The sequence below is a fragment of the Stylophora pistillata genome, chromosome 1, assembly GCF_964205215.1.
Source record: "Stylophora pistillata chromosome 1, jaStyPist1.2, whole genome shotgun sequence".
Classification (NCBI taxonomy): domain Eukaryota; kingdom Metazoa; phylum Cnidaria; class Anthozoa; order Scleractinia; family Pocilloporidae; genus Stylophora; species Stylophora pistillata.
The window spans coordinates 39,060,003-39,084,384 of NC_142519.1; the positions used below are offsets into that span (position 1 = coordinate 39,060,003).

The following is a 24,382-nucleotide window of genomic DNA, read 5'->3' on the forward strand; positions in this document are numbered from 1 at the left end:
GCTCGACTTATAAATATCCTGATGTGATTATGCAACAGTTCAGTTGACCTCAGGCCTTGCTCTTGTGAGCTCCTCTGCCCATTAAATATGTAGCTTTAAATATATACTTGGCCTCCACTCTTTCTTTCGCCTCCGATAATCGCACATGGTGTCAGGAGTGGGATCTTACAGCAGGAACAAGAAGTAGCGGAAAAGAAAGTTGTTTCCGACCTCATTTCACATCGCGTGAATGAATTCAAACGCTCAAGATCCAAACGAAGAAATATTCGAGGAATCAAGCACGTCAGTCACGTCACCACCCACAGACCCAGTGGAACCGAGTTCTTCAACGGCTTCACTACAGACGGATAACCCACAAAGTGGAAGCGTAAAAATGGCCGCAGCAAATTTCAATATTCCTCCTCCGGCTAAGTTTGATCCCAAAACAGACGATTGGGACCACTGGATAAAGCGCTACGAGTTATTTGAAGCAGTTACGGAACGTGATGGGCTGTCAGATAAAGTGCGCATTAATACGCTTATTTACGTAATGGGAAATAATGCCGCCGACATCTATGATAGTTTCAAACTGTCAGGTGAAGATATCCAGTACGCGAGTGTCAAACAAAAATTCAAAGATCATTTTAAAGGAAAAGTTACTTTAGTCTTCGAGAGAACACAGTTCGTAAGACGCTTTCAGCAAGACAAAGAATCTGTCCTTACCTTCATTGAAGATCTTCAGAGAAGAGCCGACCTCTGCTCTTTTGGGGACCTTCGTGACCAAATGGTGCACACTCAAATAATTGCTGGTTTGCGTGATTCTCATCTCAGGCGTCGATTGATGGCAAATGACAATTTAACTCTGGATCAGGTAATTAAAGAAGTTAAATCCGCCGAAATCACGACACATCATGATCAAATTCTTCAAAACCCCTCAAGTGCCGCTGACATATCGGCAATACATGACAGGAAAGTTCCAGAAAACAAACGTCGAAGTCCAAAACCCAAGCATTATGGAGTTTCTTCGAAAGCAAAGAAAAAATCGTGTTACAGATGTGGAGCTCAGCCAGGTCACCCTCCTCAGCGTTGCCCAGCCAAAGATGCTACCTGCAATGCATGCAACAAAAAGGGTCATTATTCCAAGGTCTGCAAATCCTCAAAACAAGTCCATAGAGTTAATGATGATTCGGAAGAAGATGATATCTCTGTAATGGCCGTCAACGAAGTCGTCAACACAATCGAAACATCGGAGAAATGGCGTACAAATCTATCGATAGGAAACTCCGAAGTAAATTTCAAGATCGATACCGGCGCAGATGTCACAGTTATTCCTGAAGAAGTCTTTCGCCAATGCAACTTAGGAAAACTACATTACACCTCCAAAAGACTCTTTGGAGCGGATCACAAGGGTCTCTGTGTAATAGGGACAATTCGTGACACTTTATCCCTGGGAGAAAAGTGCGTGACCGAAGATATTTACGTCGTTGTTAAAGGCCTAAAAGAGCCTCTTCTGGGGCAGCCAGCGATTCAAAAGCTAAATCTATTGGCTCGAATCAATGAAATCCAAAGTCAAAGCTACGAAGAAAGTATTAAAGCGAAATATCCTCAACTGTTCCATGGACTGGGAGAACTTGAGGGAGAATATGAAATCAAGTTGAAGTCAGACGCTCAACCGTTTGCCATCATGACCCCACGACGTGTTCCATTACCAATGAAAAGCAAAGTAAAAGAAGAGCTTGCCCGAATGGAGAAGCTGGGAGTAATCAGAAAGGTTGACAAGCCTACAAATTGGTGCGCTGGAATGGTGACAGTACCTAAACCAAACGGGAAAATCCGAATATGTGTGGATCTGACAAAGCTCAATGAAAACGTTTGCCGTGAAACGTATCCACTTCCAAAGATTGAAGCCTTGCTAGGTGAAATTGGAGAGTCCACAGTGTTCACAAAAATTGACGCAAATTCCGGTTTTTGGCAGGAGAAGCTAGCAGAAAACTCTCAACTCCTGACCACGTTTCTGACTCCCTTTGGCAGATATTGTTTTCAGCGACTCCCCTTCGGTTTGAAATCAGCACCAGAACGATTCCAAAAGAGAATGCTAAACGAGCTGGAAGGTTTAGAAGGAGTCATATGCATTATGGATGACATCCTCGTGCATGGAAAGACGCAAAAACAACATGATGAACGACTTGACGCAGTTTTAACAAGATTGATCAGAGCAAGAATCACCTTGAACCCAGAGAAGTGCGAATTTTCAAGGAAACAATTGAAGTTCGCGGGCCATAGTCTCAGCGCTCAAGGAATAGGCCCCGATCCAGACAAGACTGCAGCTATTGAAAAGATGGAGAAACCGCAAAATGTTGCAGAACTACGGAGATTCCTGGGAATGATCAACCACCAACAAAAGTTCATCGAAAATCTGTCTGAGAAGACTATGCCTCTTCGCGATCTTCTTTCAAGCAAGAACGAATGGCACTGGAGTCAAGCTCAAGAAGAATCTTTCAATCGCTTGAAGAAAGAAATGACTCAAGCGCCAGTTCTCGCTCATTACTGCTCCAATAAAGAAACTATTATATCTGCAGACGCGTCGTCGTATGGATTAGGAGCAGTCCTCTTACAAGTCCAAGAAGATGACTCAAAGAAGCCAATCGCCTACGCTTCGCGCTCTATGACGTCTACTGAACAAAGATACGCTCAGATAGAGAAAGAAGCACTCGCAACTACTTGGGCTTGTGAAAAGTTTGCCGACTTTGTCCTCGAAAAAGAGTTCCTTATCGAAACGGATCACAAACCGTTGGTGCCGTTACTAGGATCAAAATGTCTCCAGGACATGCCACCACGTATTCAAAGGTTCCGGATGCGACTTATGCGCTACTCGTACCAAATAGTCCATGTACCCGGAAAAGACCTCACCACAGCTGATACCTTATCAAGAGCACCACTTCACCGAAGTCTCACGAAAGACGAGAAGAAACTTAACGAAGATTTAAACCTCTATGTCTCACACATAGTAGAATGCCTGCCAACTACAGAGCGCCGCTTGCAAGAAATACGCCTTCATCAGGACGAAGACGAAGTCTGTTCAAAGCTTAAGCTGTTCTGCAGTGAAGGCTGGCCAGAGAAACATCACTTGAATTGTTCACTCCAACCGTACTGGCAGTACAGGGCAGAAATCACAGTTCAGCAGGGAATCCTAATGAAAGACGACAGAGTCATAATTCCCTCAGTGTTAAGACTCGATGTATTAGACAAGATACACACAGGTCATCAAGGCATCCAGAAATGCCGTGAAAGAGCGAAAAGTGGTGTCTGGTGGCCGAATCTCAGCAAGCAGATAGAAGATCTTGTCAGGGAATGCCCTACTTGTATCAAGACGAAAACTAATCGTGCAGAGCCCATGATTCCTACACAGTTACCTGAGCGTCCATTCCAAAAAGTAGGAACCGATCTATTCGAATGGAAAGGACAGGAATTTGTCCTCGTGGTAGATTACTTCTCGCGGTATTGCGAGATTGGCGTACTTCGAAAAGCCACCTCTCAAGAAGTAATCAATCACCTAAAAGCGATTTTCGCGCGCCATGGAATTCCAGAAACCGTGATCTCCGATAACGGACCGCAGTATTCCTCAGAGGAATTCACCAAATTTGCAGAAAAATGGGGATTCACACACACTACAAGCAGTCCAAAATACCCACAAAGCAACGGAGAAGCTGAACGCATGGTGCAAACAACTAAAAACCTCCTTACAAAATCTGACGATCCGTATGAAGCACTACTCGCTTACAGAGCTACTCCACTGGAAAACGGATTCAGCCCAGCCGAACTATGCATGGGACGGCGACTACGCACCACCCTTCCAACTACTCCGTCTAAACTAACACCGCAATGGCCAGAGTTAACGACATTGCGTGAAAAGGAAGCCAAGATTAAGACTGAGCAAATGAAAGAGTACAACCGACGACATGCAGTTAAAGAGCTCAGTAATCTGTCGCCAGGCGATCGTGTTTACATCCCTGATCGCAAAGAGAACGCGGTAGTAGTATCCAAAACACCACAGCCACGTTCCTACTACCTCGACACTGATAGCAACGCAACTGTTAGAAGAAACAGACGTCAACTCAATCCAAATCCTAAAGAAGCAAAGTACACAACGGAAAGCCCTCCACCTGATCCTCCCGAAACTTCCAAGGATCAGCCACCTATTCCGGCAGAGAAGAACGAAGCTTTTATGTCTGCCCAAAAGTCTTCCATTCCAGTTCCCGTTCCTGGAACCACTACTCGTTCCGGAAGAAAGGTCAACCCGCCCAAGAGATTACGTTTTGATTAGGACTGAATGAACATTTGCTATTAGTTTCATGATCAAATTACTTAATAGACTCGCTTTCCATTATTAGAAGACTTTGCACAGAGACATTCTTACAGTATCGAAATGTCTAGAAAGGGGGATGTGGGATTAGCCCTTAATCCTCTTACCTACCAACCGCGCTCGACTTATAAATATCCTGATGTGATTATGCAACAGTTCAGTTGACCTCAGGCCTTGCTCTTGTGAGCTCCTCTGCCCATTAAATATATAGCTTTAAATATATACTTGGCCTCCACTCTTTCTTTCGCCTCCGATAGTCGCACAAGTAGGACCTACGCTTGCGTGTAGCATCCCCATAAATATGTCGATTTTTAAATCGCCATAATAAGTTAAAATTTATTTAAGAATTGGCTAGATGTTAAATGGGTGCTTTTATTGTGGAAAACAATATTCTTAGCAACATTAAATGTAAACAAACCCGCAGCGAGTTTCGTGTTTACATCAAAGATTGGTCTCCCTCGCGTTGTTCCGGTGCTACCAGCCGTGGGTCTTATTTCTTCTACAGATATTTGTCTCTCCACACTCGGAGTTTGAACAGTTTATGTAGAGTAGTGATCCTAGCCCAGAGACTGTTTCTTTTACGCAGTCGGAGAGCCGTAGAGCTGCCCCACACGCTTCACAGCTGCCGTCCAAAGCCTCAGTGAGGACATTTAATTCTACAACTCGACGGCCGCGAAGTGGAAATCTACTGCAGACTTCCGGATCACGCACTTACTTTTCATTTTCTTGTTTTTCGAGAGCAGACCTGGAAGTGTCAGCCGATTTGCGGCATTCTTATTACGAATAAAAGCTTTCGCTCCGCCAAAGCGTCCCTTGTCTGTTCTTTTCACGCTAGCGGGAAGAACGGCCGCCATCTTCGATGTCGCAATGTTATGAGCAGAAAAGGTTGCGCAGTGCAAAACGAGGGAATCACCCTAAAATCCGAAATCTGGATTTCCAAAATCCAGATTTTCCAATGAAAAGCAAAGATTTCTTTGAACGCGGTTTCTTATTTCTGATTGGCCATGACTTCGTCTCGACTCAGTTACCTAGCAACCACATTCAAAATGGCGGACGGCTGTGGATTGAATAATGAAAGTATTGATGTCGCACTGTATAGTCAGGACGGTTGGTTTCGACAGCTGTGTTACATTTGGTAACCTTTTCTAAAAAAAGAGTATTCTCCTCTTCACTCTGTGCATCGGATGTGGGAAGTAACTTCAAACCTTGCTGGATGAAAATTCGAATTTATACTTCGACAGGTGAGGTCCAATAACAAAGACTTTCAACTTATTCAATGTCTATGACATGTATCTTATTAGTACCACTGCGTACTTATCCTTTAACAAATGTTGAAAGAACTGATCACCAAGCAATGGATTGGTGGACAAAACAATGACCTCCAGTCCATTTACCTAACCTTGTTGGACAACTCAAAGTACATAGACCATGCAACCTTTTGATTTTTTCGTTTTGCTTTTTGTTAGTCACAACAAACACCACGAAATTTAGGCGATTGTTTTAAATATTCTAAATTCTTCCATCGAAATATAGTGCAAAGTCATTTAACCTCCCTCAGTATCGGTCATGAAGTGAGGCGAGAAATGAGCTGTTTGGTCCGTCAATATGATGCACGTTTATTATCCAATTGTGCTTCGTAGAGTACAAATGACGCGCGAGACGAGTATACAGATATCACGCGATATTTGTACTTCAGAAATGTTCACGAAACTCGCCCGCACTGACATAACAATTTGGCGTGTTGGATAATAATCTCTTATTAGACGTTTTGTTATGTAGAATCACTGAGCATTTTTAGTCGTTGTTTATATTTGACTTGCCTTATGGGCTAGTTAAAATACAGCACAACTCGTAAAAATACTCAGCAATATACTACACAAAAAACGTCTGACTAGTAAAATATATTTATTATCCAATTGTGTTTTGAAGAGTACAAATAACGTGCAATACGTGCAAGCACAAATATCACGCGATATTTGTACTCCAGAAATATCTGCAAAATTCTCTCACCCTGAAATAACAATTTAGCGTGTTGGATAATAAATCTCGTCTTAGATGTTTTGTTGTGTAGTATCGCTGAGTAGTTTTTTACTCATTGTTTGTATTTTGACTTGCCCTACAGACTCGTCAAAATACAGCACAACTTGTAAAAATACTCAGCAATACTACACAACAAAACAATATATATATTGACTTACAGTGTGTACTAGAAACAAAATGTATCAAGAGCTTCATGAATTGAAATTTTCATGAATTCAATTTTTCAAATGTAAAACACATTTTGACGAGTGCTGCCACAGCTTGTATCAATTGAAAGTGTTTCTGTTCTGGTAAATTCAAGCTCCCTTAGATATATACATTGTGTTTGTAAGGCCCTTTATTTATAAGCCCTTCTCAAACCTCTTACAAAGTTGTATATGCTCGTGCTATTAATTAAACCAACAGTCTTATACTGTTACACTGAGTATTATAATGGTATTGTTTTCAGCAAAGTACTTGTGCAATTTGGGGTCAAAAGTCACTATAATGTGAATAAAACTAATCTACAGTACATGTACATTAGCATCAATGTTATCCAAGAAAAAAAAAACCACAGTCATTTATAAAACAACATTGAAGAATGAAGTAGGCCATTTATTTATAAGCCCTTCTCAAACCCCTTACAAAGTTGTATATGCTCAGACTATTAATTAAAGCAGCAGTTTTATACTGTTATGCTGAGTATTAATGATATTGTTTTCAGTGCAGAGCTTGTATACAGACGTATTTGTTACATTTTGGGGTCCAAAGTTACTATAATGTGAAATAAACTGATCTGCAATACATGTACATCAGCATCAATGTTATCCAAGAAAAAAACAGTTGCCAGTAAAACAACATTAAAGAATGAATTAGGGGTCAAAATGGTGTGACATACATGCTGTACAGTTGTACATATATTTGGCTCAGACAGACAGCTCTCTTGCCTCATCTTGATTTCTTTGTCCACATTTTGAGATTGCTTTAGCATTAACACCATATCTAATAGTGTTTTGTCCCCTGTACCATTTACAATACATGTTAGTTTTGCTGGTTGACTTTCTGATGGAAACTTTTATCACTGTTTAAGTTGTTTCTCTGACTGTTACAATTCTCATGTGTTGGTGTCATGGCAACCACATATTTATTATAGAAGTCAACACAAAATGTTTTATGTAATTTCAACCTTACTGGATTAAGCTTTCAGTAGTGATGCTGGGCATCCCTATGACAACCCTTGTTGAAAATCTTTCCTTTTTAGCTTTTGGGGGAAAATGAGTTAATTGTTCTTAGTTTTTGCTCTGAATCAGGTTTCATGGCTCAGTTCTCTGTCTTGGTACTGTAGTGTCCAGGCCACCTGAGCAAGGACCGTTTCATTCCTTAATTTTCACCTGCAGCTCAAAATGGTAGTAGACTGCTCAACTAGTATCTTGGAGGCAGGGGCTCGAATCCTTTCAAAGCCTGAATGTTTTCTGGTTTCTTTTCTGCAATTGGTTATAATAAGTATATGAATTACAGTCTACTTGTGAGGATCGTTTCTTTGCTTGAATATCATCTGCAGATCAAATTTGCTACATTAAAACTATATCTTCTGTTATAACTGAACAACAGTTAATCAGTCACATTTGCTGATAAGGATATGAAAAATTGAATTTATTTCGCTCGTGTGTTTTTGCTTTAGTTTAGTTTTGTTTTATCTTTTATAGTAGATGACACAATGAAGAGCAGATGATTTGGCTACACTTGTCTGTGATTTCTATGAAGTACAACCTTTGGAACCATTTGAATAGGGTTCAAGTAAGTTAACATCTTATAAAAGATCATTTCTTTATTAATTCCTTTTAAAATTTAGGAAATCCTTGACATCGTCCTGAGCATCAAGCCTCAAATAACTCTTTCGGAATTGTTGATGAAAGAGTATACATGTAGTCAGCTGTAGAAACGATTTTCAGTTCTAGCTGCAGTTAAACAACAATTAAAAAAACCATGACGTGTGTTTAACAACTAACTTAATGACTCACATGTATGCTTAGGCTGCAACTGAATTAATAAACAAAATTGGGTCCTTCACTAATTTCTTTCCAAGCTTACCAATGACAACATCATGCACCTGTGTTTATCTCGGACAGTTAAGTGTTCTGTTTATTATTGTCCTCGGTCAACCTGAGCAAAAAATGATCATGATTCCTCTACAATTTGTTATTTGAGCTTACTAAATACACCTTCCAAACACTCTGAGTAAAAACATGTATGACTTCAACATAATTAAATCTCCTCCGTTTTCTAAATGTGAGAATTAAGGAATAAAAGAGGTAAGTTTCTAAAGAAACTGTGGTGCTGCGTCGGTTGGGGTAACATGGTAATTTGGTTTTATCAACTAAGTTGAAATTTTAAATTGGCCACCACGGTAAAAGAGTTAAAAAGCTGATGTTTGGAGCATTAGTTCTTCCTCAGAGTGAATGGGAGAATCGTGTGTTGTGTGTGTTTATATGCAGAAAGTGGAGCTTAAACGCTGGGTGGGAACCGGGTGACGAGAAAAAGAAGAATGAATTAGTAGAAATGAATAGCATTCATTGACACTGCTTAGAATGATTATAGGTAGATAAAGTGTCTGCAACTGGTTTTGATGTGTCCTTGTCATTCCTTTCTACGTCGCGAAGGTGTTCTCGGAATCAAATAGTTTGATGACAGCAGTCAGAAGACGAGAATGCTGTCTATTCCTTTTAAAGGAAGTAAAACTGAGTCGTTATAATCTGTCTTCACTTTTAAAATATATCTTTTGAACGCTATTATTGTGTCTGGAGATCTCAAGAAAATAAAAAACACAATCAAGAGGTAAGAAATGGCCATTTTCAAAATCAACTTGATAATCTTGCCGCAAACCAACAACTCGCAATAACCACATCGAGTGGTTCACAAGCAGCTGCTGCTCTGGCCATTTAAAAAAAAAGAGATCATTTAATTTGCATCAGTAAAAAAACATTTGTAGCATCTAATTGTCCAGGCAGATCATAATTGCCATTACAAAGCGTGGTCAATGTTGTTATTTCATAATAATGTACTTCTTACTGGCTGAGATAAAATTATACGGTTTTTCTTGTTTTAATTATAACAAAGCTGGAAGCCTCACTCACAGCTTCGAATTCAACATTAAAATTTTAATAATTAAGAAAAAAGATGAGCTTCAAGCTAAAGGTCTGAACTACTTTTTTTGTTACATTCCAGCTTAATTTGTTCAAGTTGTTAAGCTTTAATTTAATTCTGTTCCAAATGTAAGGAAATGATTTCAATTTCTCAAATGTAAAACATATTTTGATGAGTGCTGCCACAGCTTCTATCAAAGTGTTTCTGTTCTGGTAAATTTAAGCTCCCTTAGATATATACATTGTGTTTGTAATTAAGGCCCTTTATTTATAAGTCCTCCTAAAACCCCTTACAAAGTTGTATATGCTCATACTATTAATTAAACCAGCAGTCTTATACTGTTACACTGAGTATTAATGGTATTGTTTTCAACACAGTACTTGTGCATTTTGGGATCAAAAGTCACTATAAATAATGTGAATAAAACTAATCTACAGTACATGTACATTAGCATCAATGTTATCCAAGAAAAAAAAAAAAAAACCACAGTCACTTATAAAACAACATTGAAGAATGAAGTAGGGGTCAAAATGGTGTGACATATACATGCTGTACAGTTATACACAGGCTTAGACAAACACCAAGCTTGCATTTAGCTGTTACCTCAACTTAGTTTCTCTGTCCACAATTTTAGATTACTTTAGCATTAACACCATATCTAATAGTGTTTTGTCTCCTTTACTATTTACAATACATGTTAGTTTTGCTGGTTGACCTTCTGATGGAAACTCTTATCACTGTTTCTCACTGTTAAAATTCTCATGTGTTGGTGTCATGGCAACCACATAATTATTATAGAACACAAAGTTGTTTTATGTAATTTGGACCTTATCAAAATACAATTTTAAAAGTAAAATTCATGATTTCCTCCTCCAAAGACTCGAAAAGTATGACGATTATATTGATTTGTGTACTTTAATAGCACAACTATAAGACCCCAGCTTGTTCTGTTCTCTTGCCTTATCTTAAATGTATTAATGTAGTTGCAGGGCAGGAAACTTGGCCCGTCCGAACGTCCGAGACGGGTAACTTTTCCATTCGGACAAGGAAAAAGATGATTGAAGTTGTGCGATTGGACAAGTAAGGCCTAGCTTATACGTCGCGCTACAGTCGAATTTAATTCAAGGTCCCACAAGCAATTAAATTTGACGATAGCGCGACGTCTAAAACGAATTAAATTCGTCTGGTAAATTAAATTGGTCCTTGACGTTTTATCCGTCTTGGTAAGACGGATAAAATAGCGATAACGCGTCTTCAGTTTTAACGTCCCACAAGCGCCGCCTCGAATGAAATGCATACATTTTCTTAATGTATTTCAATTTATTTTGGCGAGCCCGCAGCGACCCGAGGCACTGCATTTGGGAAGAGAATTAAATTCGATCGTATTGATTTCGACGCATAATACCACGCCACGGTTTACGTCGAAGGAACGACGAATTTAATGGAATTAAATTGGTCTGAATTAAATTCGACTGAAGCGACGTATAAACTAGGCCTAAGTTGTAGAGCTCTAACGTTGCCTGACTTTGGATAAGTATTAAATCATTTTTTCCCGTATTTTACAACTAAGAGCCTAGGAAATAAACTTTCTTTTCTTTTTGTGCAAGCTGTGTATTTGATTTCTTCGCTCAGCGTCGCCATTGGTTTTCACTTAACTGGGGCATTGTTGAACTGATAAAAAAGGATTTTTGAAACCCTAAATTGCTGTTGCCGATTTTTTGGGACAAGGAGTTTTGTGGTCCGCACAAGTAAAATACACACTACACTTGTCCAAAGGGACAAGTGAATTGAAAAGAAAGTTTCCTGCCCTGAGGTGTAATTTGTCTAGAATTTTGAAACTCTTCTCTGTAAATCTTTTTTATTTCATATTTTTTAATATATGTATTAAACACTGCCCGCCTCGACTACCCTTTGCTGACTGCAGGCAGTGCATATTTCTTGTAATATTGTAATATGTCATTAAACTGTCATCAAAACTGTCACCTTACTGGATCAGGCATCTGCGGCAAAGTCAAACAATAAGCATTTTTCCTTATGATTCTCTAGAGTTAGGCAAGCAACTGTGGCGAGTTTCGAAAAGTTTAGAAGAAGTCTTGAGCATTAATTTACCCTCTGTTAGATCTATGACGAGGGAATATCGCAGAAATAGTCGACATTTTAAAATTTGCTACCATTACTCAGTCAGATGTTTGTTTTTGAGAGCATTATTTTGTGATTAAGGTCCTTAAAACCCATGGATTAAAGTCAAATGAGAACTATCCATTGTTGATGACTTTGATTTAATCCAGCTCCCTGGCAGTTTTTATATTTATTTTGTTTTTCTCTAATTGCCACATTGTTGGTCTTGGTCAGGCGGGCCAACTCGAGACGCTGAAAAAATGAGCCTTACCAGTAACCTTTTCTCCGCATCTCCTTAAAGTAAATTCTCATTGAAATTAGGCAAGACTAAGACATGAAAAGCTAAACGAAGAAAACATTATCAAAACCACCAAAGAGACGTATGCTTTTTTTAGGATGTACATAAAAGTTATGAATTCACCTGCCGACGCAAAGACAATGTCTATTTTTTTCTCGTTTCAGACTGGCCGGATTCCTAGCAGCTTGTCCGTATTTGTTTAAAGCCATTCTAGGTCCAGTAGGAAGAATAACAGCTGATATGCTCATAAGATACATGATTTGTAAAGTTGGTACAATAAGGAAAATTTTCTACGGGGCAGGTAATACTTACATTTGTATATCTGTAAGTAGTTAGCAATCGCTAAGGTCAGTAGCATAAACTATGATTCTGTTAAGGCTCGCATATGATCGTCTTTGTCGCGGGGATTAGTAAAATTATCATATGACCCGTCTGGCCCCGCTCGCGCAATCCCATAGAAAAGTGTACCAAAAGCTGACGTGTGCAGGGCCGGACGGGTTGACATGAGCCGGTCGGGAAAAAGCCATCCGGCTCTGGTTCTCTTGTACGCCTTTATTTCACAAAAAAACAAACGAACATTCTTCGCATTTGTTGCAAAAAAAAAAAGTGACAACAGTGAAAAAAAAAAAGAGAAAATAAGTAATGTTTTCGATGAATTGTGAGTTTCTTGTTGTGACTTGAGAAAATAAATTTAAAGTTTTTTTTATTGTAGAATCGTTTTTGTGGTATTTCGCGCGCGCCAATCTATGGCGTTCCATTTAAGTCAAAACAAGCTTTTCAAATTTTCAAAACTTATAGTTTGAGCGTATGTGGAGAGATGTATGCGGTCCATGCGTAAACCTCACTTGATAGTGGATGAAATTTTGACTTCAAGATTCACTTAAAGATGAATCTTCTCCGATTCTGTCCATAGGTTTATTAGCTGAAATATTTATAGTGGCAACAGGCTATATTTGGCTAAGGAGAACAAGTGTTATATTCCTGGTGTTGGGTGTTGAATTTTCTGGTTTAAATGCTATTGGTTACGCTGTCGATGATTTGGACATTGCCCCACCCTTTGCATCAGCTCCTGGATTTATAACCCAGTAAGTAGACATGTATAAGAGGGACCTTAAGGAGCCAACCACGCATGCTTTGTTTCGAAACTGAATCTGCACTTTTTCTGCCCTGTACATTCGACTGTTTACAGTGGTAGTCCATTCCGCAAGCTTAAAGGCTGTAATTGTTTTTCTCATTTAGATACAAGTAGATTAGAGGATAGTGTTCTGGAACACACTTGTCATGTTAACGCCGTAATTTTCTACACACAGCCTTATTTAGGAGAACGCCAGCCATGGGCATCACCTACTACGCAGGAAGATACAGACAAAGAGGAATAAGACTCCTACCACTCACACAGAATGATACAGTGCTACAGTAGAAACTACGTGGTAAGGTCCAATGGTTACATGTTCCAGTATCACGGTGGCAAGTTGGTTCTAGTCCTTGCTCTTTTGTTCCGTTTAATTAGTGCGAAGCAAAGAGCGAAGGAATACTTACCAACGTGTGGCTCATAGTGAGACGCAATAATTCTACTTCATCATCCGACCGAGGCTAGGAGTATGGCAGTTTGAAGGGCGTGATCAACAATTATGACTTTTTATACCATCAGTATCATCTTCGAAGTATGTCGACCTTAATTAAGAAAAAATATGAACATTTGGCTTCTATGAACAAACGTAAGATAAGTTTAAACTGAAGAATAAATCTGTAATCATTCTACTACTTTGCAGTATTTCTTTACATAGCGGTTCACATGTTCTGATCTGGGAGAGAATAGGGGAAAGCGTACTGACACTGCTGTGAAGAACCGAATTATCTTTAGCTGGGCTACCGGAATCTTTCGTTTCCAGCCTGCAAATGACGTGACTATGATTGTTACCTCTCGAAAAAAAGGATAACAGGCGGACAGTGATGTCCAAGATCCGTTCAGATTGTTAATCCATCATATAATTTTGCTTGAACACGATTGGTTTAAACGTGAGCGAATATGCACCAGCTAAGAAAGGAACTTATCAAACGTATTTGCTTCATTGGGTTTTATTCTGAATGTTACATTATTTAGTCTCTGTTACGTAGAACCTGTCTCCTTCATCGGTGATAAAACTGTTAATAAATAGTATTTCGCAAGAGAAAATACCCTTCACGTTACAATACGCTACGGCTAGTTGAAACTCTGTTAATAATACTACTTGTCCGCAAGCCGACCAGATCTTTGTTTTGTACGTGGGGAGGGGAAGGGAGGGCGAAAGGGCAGATAGAAAATAGAAGATGCAGAGAACCCATCGATGTCGTAACGATTCCGTCTCAACGATTCGGTTCCGTTTTATTTATTAATTTTTTTCATGTAATTCTTATTGTGCCTGATAACGATAACCCTACTAAAATAGCAGAGTTGTGTCCTACGCATTTTCCACATGTCAGAACTGATTGCACAGATCCTATGTCTTCCCCCTCCCCCCGAACACACAAAGAGTCTGCTTTAAGAACTATTTTCAAACTGTGCATGGTCTTGTAACAGGAATCAGGACCAGGGACTTTTCAGCTGCCCCTTTCCTCCGCGGACAATCGTGGAAAAAGCACGGGATTGACTTAAGAACCGAATTACGAAGTAAACCAATATCTTGCTTCCTCGGGGTTGACAGCAACATCTCGGTAATACCAATATAACAACTATTATCATCACGAAAACTCTCGTACAGTTTTGTATTCTTAATCAAGAGTCAGGTTTTCTGCTTTGCATAGTCTGTCCTGAGAACGTGACAGTCAACTATTGGGGTCAACGTACAGTTATTACTACGGTATATTCATCAGTATCGCTTGAGCATGGAGCACAAGAACGGAAACAAGGTATCAAGATTGCGTTAAGTCGAACGCAAAGCCAACCAAACAGTTTTAAATATTCCTATTTTCTTAAAAATGGGGTTCCGTAGTTAGCTATCCACAGAGAAAAAAGTTCCTTGTCAGTGATATTTTCACAGTGTCTAGCAATAAGATATATATATCTTATTACACGTTTTGTTGTGTATTATTGCTGAGTATTTTTACGAGTTGTGCCGTATTTAGCAAAAATACTCAGCAGTACTACACAACCAAACGTCTAATGAGTTATTTATTATCCAACCCGCCAAACTGTCATTTGAGGAGGCGGGACGGAATTGACGCGTTGTCGTGTTCCTGTTTCTATTTTCTTCAAAAAATGAAAAAGTTTCCTGGTCGTCTAGCTTTTTTTCTTCGTTCGATTCAACTAATAAACTTAAATCTATACTTGCCATCCCATTCCGACTCTTCGTCGTCAGAAATATGATTCAAATTGTCCGCCATCTTTTTTCTCGTAACTTAAATCCAATTCTTCGCTTGCGCGATGCGAGAAAACCTGTCTAACCGGCTTTCTAGAGTACAAATACCGCGTGATATTTTTACTCGTCTTTGGCGTTATTTGTCCTCTACGGATTGTAGTTGGATAACAAAAACGGATAACTGAGATACAAGCATGAGTTAAATTAATTCAACATAATAATACGTTCTTGGGCGGGACGTTTCAAAACATACGCTCATCAAAAGCATAACATTGACTCGTATAACGAGTACTGTGCGCAAACTGAAGCACACGTTTAGCATTACGTAATTATTTCTGTATTACTTCGCTGTCGCCATTATCCGAAGTCATTTCTTCGTCAATAGAATCCTGAGGAGTGCCTTCAATCGGGAGGGTCTCGTGAAGATATTTGAGCAGGCCTCCATCAGCAAAGTCATCCACTGTGTGTCCCAGGCCAGTCATTACTCATCTAGCGGTCAGTAATCCTTCCACACCCACAGGACCCCGGGCGTGGATACGACCCGTGCTGATACCTACTTTAGCACCTAAATAAAATAATGGTGTTTCTTTAGTATCCTGTACCTTTGAAGGACTCGATGAATTCCCATCCCCGCTACCTATAGCAAGTTCCGCGACACACTATGCTCCTACGCAGGACAAGAAAACCCACGATAATCAACAGGTAGAAAAACGGGCAAAGTGCATCCCCGACCAAAGCACTGGAGCTATACCGGGGTTTCAAGGTTCTAATGGACTCACGGATGTACCTGGAAGGTAGGAGTCCCGATGCGCGCATAATTTCCCCTCCCTTTGTAAAACGACCTTTTTAGGTCAACAACATTCAAATCTTCAGAATCACTTTTGGAAAACTGCCCAAATCCAAAGAATCGTCATGGCATTATATGTTTTCCGTGGCTAGATACTCCACTCGTTCGTCATTCTCGCCGCTTGAATGCAAACGCACAAATACGCAGTATGAGCCATTTCACATAAGAGCGCGGAAATTCGTGACAGCGTCCCTATCCCTCTTCCCACCGCCTTTAAGAAATCCTACCTATGCGTATCTAATTAGATTAGCCCGTTCACTCCCAAGATATCAATAGCAATTCTCCTCACAGGCAGCCATACAAATAGTATGAAACTAGTTCGGAGAATTTGGTATTTGATCAATAAATAATTTCCTATGGAGAAATTCTGGGGCCCGTTTTCCGAAAGTCCCATTAACTGAACAGGCCCGAAGCCATATTTTACAATCAAAATTTAGAGAATAGATTCGCAGGTTCTGGCACTCTAACCAGTACGTTTTGTTCCTTTAGCTGAGAGTTTTATTGGACAATTTACAAATCTTCGGAAACCTCACATTGAATAACAACATATTCCCCCTATAGGAAACAGTAGCCGCAAAAACAGAACAGCTTTACCGGCCCGTTAATTTCACTGTACCTTCGAGAAACGGGCCCTGAGTCAATGATGGAAGTTAAAGGTTTACAAGCTTCTAAATTCCAAATGATTACATAAAAAGAATACGAAAGGTGCCACGCTACACGAAAAACACTGGGAATGGAGGATGTCATCATCATTACGGTGTCAAAATAAGAAATCCAATCCCATAACTGCCGTAGTTGCGCGCCTGCAACATGTTTCCCGGACCTCTGATATCTATGAGCAAAAGTATCCCTTTTTACCAATTAAGGATCGTCGCAGGTTACATTTTTTTTGCTTCAAGCCTCCCGAAAATTCGACAAGATTTTTATTTCCCTTTGGCATGATCTTTTAACCCTTCACAATCCATAACTAGAACCCTTGTTACTGGAACCGAAGCAAATTTCTCCTCCCATCGGGTCATTAATCAATTTTGCGCTCCACGAACTAAACCTTTTATTTTACTTAATTAACAGCAATTGTGTTCCTGTAAAAGCTAAGCACACTGTTTCATACTTACCCAGGCCAAAGGGATACTCATCGGAAAATCTAGTGCTTGTGTTATGGAAGACACACGCACTATCCACAGCTTTTAGAAAGTAATCAACAGTCCCCTCTAAAAATAAAATATTTTGATAAGGGGCTTTTAGTAATCGGCACAACGCAAATCATAAATGCATCTTGCGCGGCTTACAAATTTGTCAACTGAGCAATATGTAGTATAACATAGAAACTTGGAAAATATAAGTAAGTTGTCTATATTTTTCTGCGTTGCGCAGCTTACGTCGGTTCTCTTTAAGGATTTTACAAACAAACAAACAAACAAACAAACATACGAAACATCACAGTGTAGAGATGATGGCCAACAGAAATGACCTCCAAAAATGGACCTGAGAATCATTGAAAGAAATGCCCCATACTGGAAACAAACGGACGTTGAATTGTTATAATGAAAACTCTAGCAAACGCTTAGTCAACATATGCGGCAAATCAAAATGGCGCGTGGCGTTAACATTGAAAGACTAATGTGTCTTACATGTAGCTAGCGGTGGATATTCACCTCGCTACATAGCCACCCTCACTCGGTGAATAGCTCTTAAATATCACGAGAATTACCAAAAACACTGATATAATAATTATTCATCACACTGTCATAGGTCCGCGAAATCATTGCGATAAAAACAGAACTGAAAAGAACCCTGATTACGGAGAGATTAAGTAAGATATTCTTACCATTATCGGTGATAATGACAGCGTGAGAGCTTCCAAATTGATGGATGCGATCAATGGCTTCCTCTGTAGTCCTGACTACTTCCACTGTACACTCTAACTCGCTTTATTCTTTCTTCGAAGTCTTGGCCAGAGCCGGAGCCAGCGGTAAAGTCTTGACCAACTTGAGTCCGGCGTGAACTATTACCTTAAAAGAAAATCAATTAAACAAACAAATAAAATTAATACGAGAAATAAGAACAAAATTAGCAAACGGAGTCAGTTGGTGAGTTGGTGGTCTTAATAAGAAGGACGCACATTTTGTCCAGCATGAGTAATGAGCGAACTTACGTAGGTTAGCAACGGACAATTAAAGCGTACTGATTGAAAAAATAAATAAACAAAAATAATAATAATAATAAAACAGCTTCGCGCTTCAACTTCACCCAAAGCTGTGTTTTCATAGTTTTGTCAAATTTCCTGATTTTGACGCTTAAAACGCATAGAGCGATGAAAAAAAAAAAACAAAATAAATTCAATTGCGCAAAATAACACAAAAATTCATAACCGTTCAAAAGTAACGCTCTAAAATTTCCTTAGAAGCGAATTTCTCTCGCACATTTATTTCTCATCACCCAAAGCATAGAGAGCAATATGGGAAAAGCGCATTGTGATGTTATAGTGTAAAGGATAACGACTTACTCCTTTTTCCCTGAGAGCTTTCAGCATGTTCCAGAAATGGTGACCTAATAAGATCCCTGTGTACCAAAAGAGTTTCCATAGCATCGCAAGCTTCAGGGTAGTCACACTTGGAATCCATTACTTCAAGGGAAGAATAGAGTATACTGCAACCAAAATACAGACGATCGATGCCGAGAAATCAAGTTTAACAGATGTACCGTACGAGCATGATCACCCACAACGAAATGTTTGTCTCGGCAATCATTAAGCCAAGACGGGTCAGGCATTGAAGAACGATTTGGTTTAGAGATATTACCTATGAGGATCTCGGTAGAATATTCGTTGATGACCGACATTTTTAGCTTTGCTGGGCCGAATACGTTCTGCGCGTTTAAACATCTAGTTGAATAGCGGGAGTTATCAAATGATTTTTGGGAAAAGAAGCCAAAATTTTCGTATTTCATGATCCTTGTGAAGTGAAACCAAGTGGTAAAGTTTATCCCCACACAAGCACCACAAGTACTACCAAGGAAGTTATCGCTGAAGATTGCAGAATGCGGGTTCTTGTCGCGTTAATCGCACCCGAATCAAGGATGATTGGTTGGAAGAATGCTGCAAGTTTTTCTGGACAAATCACAGAGCGAAGTTAAGCACAACGAATGCAGCCGCGGGTTATTACTACTTCCAATTAAAAATTGAGAAAAATCGGTAATGAAACGCTTTTTCACCAAGCATGAGGTACAATAATGAGTTATATAATGCTCACCAATCTTTGTGGCCATTTCAAGATCTGCATCTTTGTCGACATACACATGGCAAATTCCCTAAGCATACCCAAGAACAGGAATTTCTTTGCTCTGTCTGAATACGCTCAATCATCTCACTGGAGCCTCGAGGGATGATGAAATCTAGATATTTATCCAACTGATTAAGATGATTTACCTCTTCTCGAGTATTGACCTAGCAGTAAGAAGAACATTTACACAGTCGGTATATAAAGACTACAGAACTGACACGGGTGTGATCGGCTCACAGAGTTCGATCACAGAGCTGTGGCACGGTTTCTATGAGAAATGATCGCCGGTGAGAAGGGAAAAGAGGGTTTTGGGAAGGGTACACGCCAAACCTTTCCAATTCAACGCTCGTATCATCGCGCTTCATTTACTAGAGAAATTTCCACTTGAGTGTGAAAAGAAATCCGAAACTGTCTTCATCTGGGTTTAATTTACTGCGCCTTGTCATTGGTCCAGAAAACTCGTACCACTTCCTCGACCAATCAGATCCAAAACTAAATCCAGAGGCGAGATGGTCACTCAGCCGCTTGCTTATTTTTCTTTGAGCCGTCATTGGCTCCTTGTGACTACTTGAGTTTTGTTTTTAACGACACCCAATCGAAAAGCAGTGTGAAAGAACTTCTAGATGTTACCCACTTTGCTTATTTTGGAAAGCAAAAGAGTTTCGAAGTTCATTCCTGAGTAATTATTGAGAGCATAAACGACATACTGAAACCTAATTAGTCCATATTCAGTGTGGGAAGTGAATTGCAAGGTAGTGAATCTCTGATTCAAACTCAATAGCTGCGAGCATGTCAGTCAATGGTAGTCAATAGAAAGTTTAAATTGAGAGCAGAAAATTGAAGTAAGAAAAGTTGATAAGGGCTCGTTTAATGTCTTAATCCTTCAAAAAAGTTACTTTTGCCGGTTTACTATGTCGAAAATATTTGATCTCTCTGCAAATGACTGTAAAAATTGTACACATTTACTGACGTCTGCTGAGGAGAAAAAAAGAACACGGATGTTGGACTAGTGTCAGCTGGTAAGCCTAAGCACCGTCACAAAACTTACCAAACTAACAGCTTCAAGGGGGGGGGGGGAAGGGGGGTGCGCGTACATCTAAAAAGCTTCTGCAACAAGACTGTGGAGACATCTGTTGCTGTGATAAGCTTCTTTACCACCCTTCAGAAGCAAACCGTAGCCTGTGCTGATGGCTAAAGAGGCGACCTTGGAGAAAAAAATTTAAGCTTAATAAAAGACAAATAGATGAACAAACAAAACCAGAGGGAAAAAATCCCTTTCGTTTTCCATGGGTAAGGCTCAAAATCTCTGGGTTTTACAAAAGCAGGATTTTTTAAGTTCTCATTTGAGATCAAGAAGCAAGTTAACAGGAACACACAAAAAAAGAAAAAAACAAAACAAAACAGAACGAACAAATACTTTTCATATCTAAACACCAGGTAAGTCAACTTCTAAATCTTACAGTACTTTATAAGGAATAAGATGAGAATCATTTAAACCTACTACAGCTGTACCTGCACTAGAGCAGTTGGGCAAGACCCAAAAATCGTAAGAAGCACTCCAGTCGGAACAGTTTCTTGTTTCAGCTCTAAACCATAAGCAATTTTGGTTCGTTTTAGCACACGACCCAAGATGTTGTGCGAGGAATCCGCAATCTTTCTCAGTCCCTGAGCAAGGTTTTCAAGTTTGGACGGACGGTGTCAAAAGTAATCTGGCCATCATAAGGGCACTTAAGCGTCTCTCAAACCGAGCATAGTCCAGATCTTTAAAGTTAGCATCTAGAATTTGATCCTTGCGTTCGACAAGATGGTCGGCTAATTTGTAAATGATTCTGGCCCGCTAGACAAAACACGTAAAAGAAAAACAAAGGCGCATCATTTAAACTGCAGTATTGCGAGTGACGTTTGAATGTTGAGATGATAGATGAGGCGCGAGAAGACTCAGCTTCAAGTCGTGCTTCAAACCTAGGCTGCGGCAAAAAAAGAGAGAAGATGTTTGCAAAAACCGAACACTACCACTCAACCAAAGGGAATGTTGGGTCATTTTGGTCAAACATCTCGTCGACAACTATTCCGTGAATTTTTTTGCCTATAAGTCTGGATAAATTGAAATGGCCCAAAGAGGCCTGCAGAACAGACATTATTTGTTTGGCGTTTATCAGTGGAACGGAGGTAAGCGCGAGACAAGCGCGGAGTGCCAGTCGCGTGATAGGGGAGAAACGTGTTACTTCACGCTCGCCTCGCGTTTGCCTCCGTTCGTCTGAACAGCACAAAAGGATTACGCCTGCTCTGCAGGCTAGACCTGAACATGGAATTAAATTAATAGCAAACAACTGTTCGGCCTTAAGCATTTTTAATAGTCTACAACCGTACCTGGTCAGCGGTCAGTGCTTGCTCTTCCCCTTTTGCGAGCTATGAAAAAAAGCGAATGGATAAAGGAAACCGAAAAACACATTTACGCAGAAAAAAAGAAAAACAGAATAACAGCAAACAATTCTATAAAACTAGTATATCCCGAGAAGAAGGTGCAAATTTACAGTCACAGGATCAACCAGGACCACTTGGTATATCATCACACGCGAGTTACCACAAATTTTTAGGAGGGAGGGGGGAATGGGGGAAGTTACAGAAAGGCTTAGCCAGACACTGTAATCACTAAAAACACTCGGTATCTAGTTCACGATGCACACTGAATGAAAACGCTGATATGGCATTTTTACAAAAACTTCCCCCAATCTAGCATCTAAAATCAATAATTTCACAGAAACCTATGTGGACATCCCAATCTCCTCTTTGATTATTTGATTTCAGGATCCTGTCCCTCCAGTGTTTCTGAATATTTAAGTTAAGGTCGAGATCAACTCTGTATCAGATAGCCATTAGAGTTTGAGAATTCTAAACATAAAAGTATCGCAATCAAGTTTCGATCCAATATAAAGCACTCTCTGATTGGCCTGCTGCCTTAAGTTTAACCAAATCACTATAAGATAAACTACAACATGACGATGACATGGACAAAGGTACATTCTGACCTACCTGCCGCAGCCTTATTCTCTACAGATGGCCCTGGTTTGTCGACCATAGTGAAGAATGCTCCAACTTTTCGGCTATACAGAACTTGACGAATGACGTAATCACTTCCAGTACCATTGGCTATAACTGCACTCGTAGGGCTCTTTAGTGCCCAGGCTGCAGCCTGGACAGTCATAAAGAAGGTAAAAATAAAATGGTTAAGTTACGAGAGTTGAAATAATTCATCGTTATTTTGTAAGGCTTTTTCTCTGAGAGCAAATCGCAGAAGACACGTCATGCGAAACTGTTTCGATCTCTCTTTCCCAAAGATTCAAACCCAAACTTGCCTTTGTAAAGGGATCATAACACGATTTATGACTCGTACTAAGTTTAGCATAAAGCCCCATTCACACCGTGCTGTGACTTTCTGTCATCGTTCTGCCTTGCGTCCACACTAATCCGAAAAAATTCCCCACTGAAAACAGAGATTTTCAAACTACAGATAATTTTCAAAACGGCACTATAGGCCATACGGTGACTAAAGTGTACTCAGAGAATAATTTTAAAAATGTAACTGTGTACGGATAGTCAAAAATTGAAAGGATTTGGCTAAATTTCAGTACCTGTGTGCCTGCCTTGAAGTATACCTCAAAGTATACCTTTAGCCTTTAAAGGCGCAATCAACTAATTCAGTACATAATATTTTAAAACTATGTTATTTAACATTTCCAAGTTTCCTTAATGTTTCTAAGCATTTCATTGTCGTTTTAAGCGTCGATCTTTCTCATTAAGAACAAAAAAATCTGTTTAAGAAGAATCATTATTCCACTAATTTTACGCAAACAATTAACATCGACCATTCACTATTGCTCAAATAGTGCTTTACTGCGAAGGATCGTGCTCATATACGTCTCATAACCGCAGTTCACACATATGTTTCATATGTTTGTTGTTGTTTGATTTATCATCTACGGGTTTATGTCGAATTAATTTGATGGCCTGCTCCCAGTTGGCTTGTTAGCTCAATTGGTAGAGCGCTGCACTAGTATCGCAGAGGTCAGTGGTTCGAATCCCGTACAGGCCTGAAATTTTTTTCAGGTCTGATTTTCACTATTGCTCAAATAGTGCTTTACTGCGAAGGATCGTGCTCATATAAGATTCAGTATCTTTCTCGTTTGTACTTTTATGTGATTTTATTGAATCAAAAAGACTGCTGTTTCACCATGTTTTTGAATGACAACTCGTTGCTTGCGAATGGGAATTTCAATGTTGCATTCCAATAAAATTTACCTGACCTCCCCTTAAAAGTATCCGGTGCTCTAACAATCCTCGCTCATGGACGGTCAATTTTCTAAAGTTCCCCCTTCATACTCTTTGCAAACTTGTTTTAAACTATTGGAAGTACAAACCTTCACTTTAGACTCCATGCCAACCCTGCCAACACGTGACTTTTCTCAAAATTCAATATTACTGACGTCCGCTAGCCTGAATGCGTCTAGAAGGCGACACTCAGGCAAGTCGGGAGGGCCGCTGTAAATGCCCTGTATATGTCATAAAATCAACAGCAAACCTGCCTTCAGTTCCCCTGATAGCAAGGAAGATAAACTATCATTGTCCTTTACACTTATCACCTGATGAAAACAACGAGAATCGAATCTTTTTTAAGAACAGTGGAATAACAGTCACGTTATTATCAAATCCACATTTACGTTCCAATTTTCAGAGTATGGCAAGTGCACGCGCGAGTTCCTTTTGTAAACGTCCATTTTGCACGCAAGAATCGCTGCATTTCACGCGGTAGCTGCAAAACTAAGATATGCGAAACGTTTGAATACTTTTTTTCCCATTTCTGGAGCAAAACTGCTACAAAAGGCGATCAGTCTCAACCTTAGTGTCTTTTACTTACACTGTTACTCAATGATGCGCCAAAATGATTTACAGCTCAAGAGACCTTGTCAAGGACGACACTATTGACGCAAAGAAAAT

At 39.7% G+C, this 24,382-nt stretch overlaps 2 protein-coding genes and 1 pseudogene across 3 annotated transcripts; 2 read left to right on the plus strand and 1 right to left on the minus strand.

Annotated features, from left to right (window-relative positions):
• Positions 1-229: 229 nt before the first annotated feature.
• On the plus strand, positions 230-4,303 carry LOC111335259 (retrovirus-related Pol polyprotein from transposon opus). Its single transcript, XM_022941130.2, has one exon. It carries the CDS (start codon positions 230-232, stop codon positions 4,301-4,303), a length of 4,074 nt encoding a protein of 1,357 aa, XP_022796865.2.
• A 1,248-nt stretch (positions 4,304-5,551) lies between these two features.
• On the plus strand, positions 5,552-13,787 carry LOC148742437 (vesicular glutamate transporter 2-like). Its single transcript, XM_088756012.1, has 5 exons — positions 5,552-5,583; positions 8,068-8,158; positions 10,489-10,585; positions 12,086-12,222; positions 12,835-13,787. Exons 3-5 carry the CDS (start codon positions 10,560-10,562, stop codon positions 13,008-13,010), a joined length of 339 nt encoding a protein of 112 aa, XP_088612138.1. The 5' UTR covers positions 5,552-5,583; positions 8,068-8,158; positions 10,489-10,559; the 3' UTR covers positions 13,011-13,787.
• A 197-nt stretch (positions 13,788-13,984) lies between these two features.
• Positions 13,985-22,592, minus strand: LOC148742438 (delta-1-pyrroline-5-carboxylate synthase-like; annotated as a pseudogene). Its single transcript, XR_015996216.1, has 9 exons — positions 22,421-22,592; positions 21,613-21,686; positions 20,900-21,224; positions 20,436-20,591; positions 19,358-19,551; positions 18,613-18,732; positions 17,935-18,118; positions 17,222-17,317; positions 13,985-15,824 (listed from the first exon to the last, which is right to left on the minus strand). The product of XR_015996216.1 is annotated as a delta-1-pyrroline-5-carboxylate synthase-like (transcript).
• Positions 22,593-24,382: the final 1,790 nt, after the last annotated feature.

Coding starts and splice junctions, on each gene's coding strand:
- LOC111335259 (XM_022941130.2), top strand. CDS start 230: ATGAATTCAAACGCTCAAGATCCAAACGAAGAAATATTCGAGGAATCA.
- LOC148742437 (XM_088756012.1), top strand. CDS start 10,560: ATGATTGAAGTTGTGCGATTGGACAA. Junction 10,586..12,085: donor GAAGTTGTGCGATTGGACAA/GTAAGGCCTAGC, acceptor TTCTCGTTTCAG/ACTGGCCGGATTCCTAGCAG. Junction 12,223..12,834: donor GAAAATTTTCTACGGGGCAG/GTAATACTTACA, acceptor TTCTGTCCATAG/GTTTATTAGCTGAAATATTT.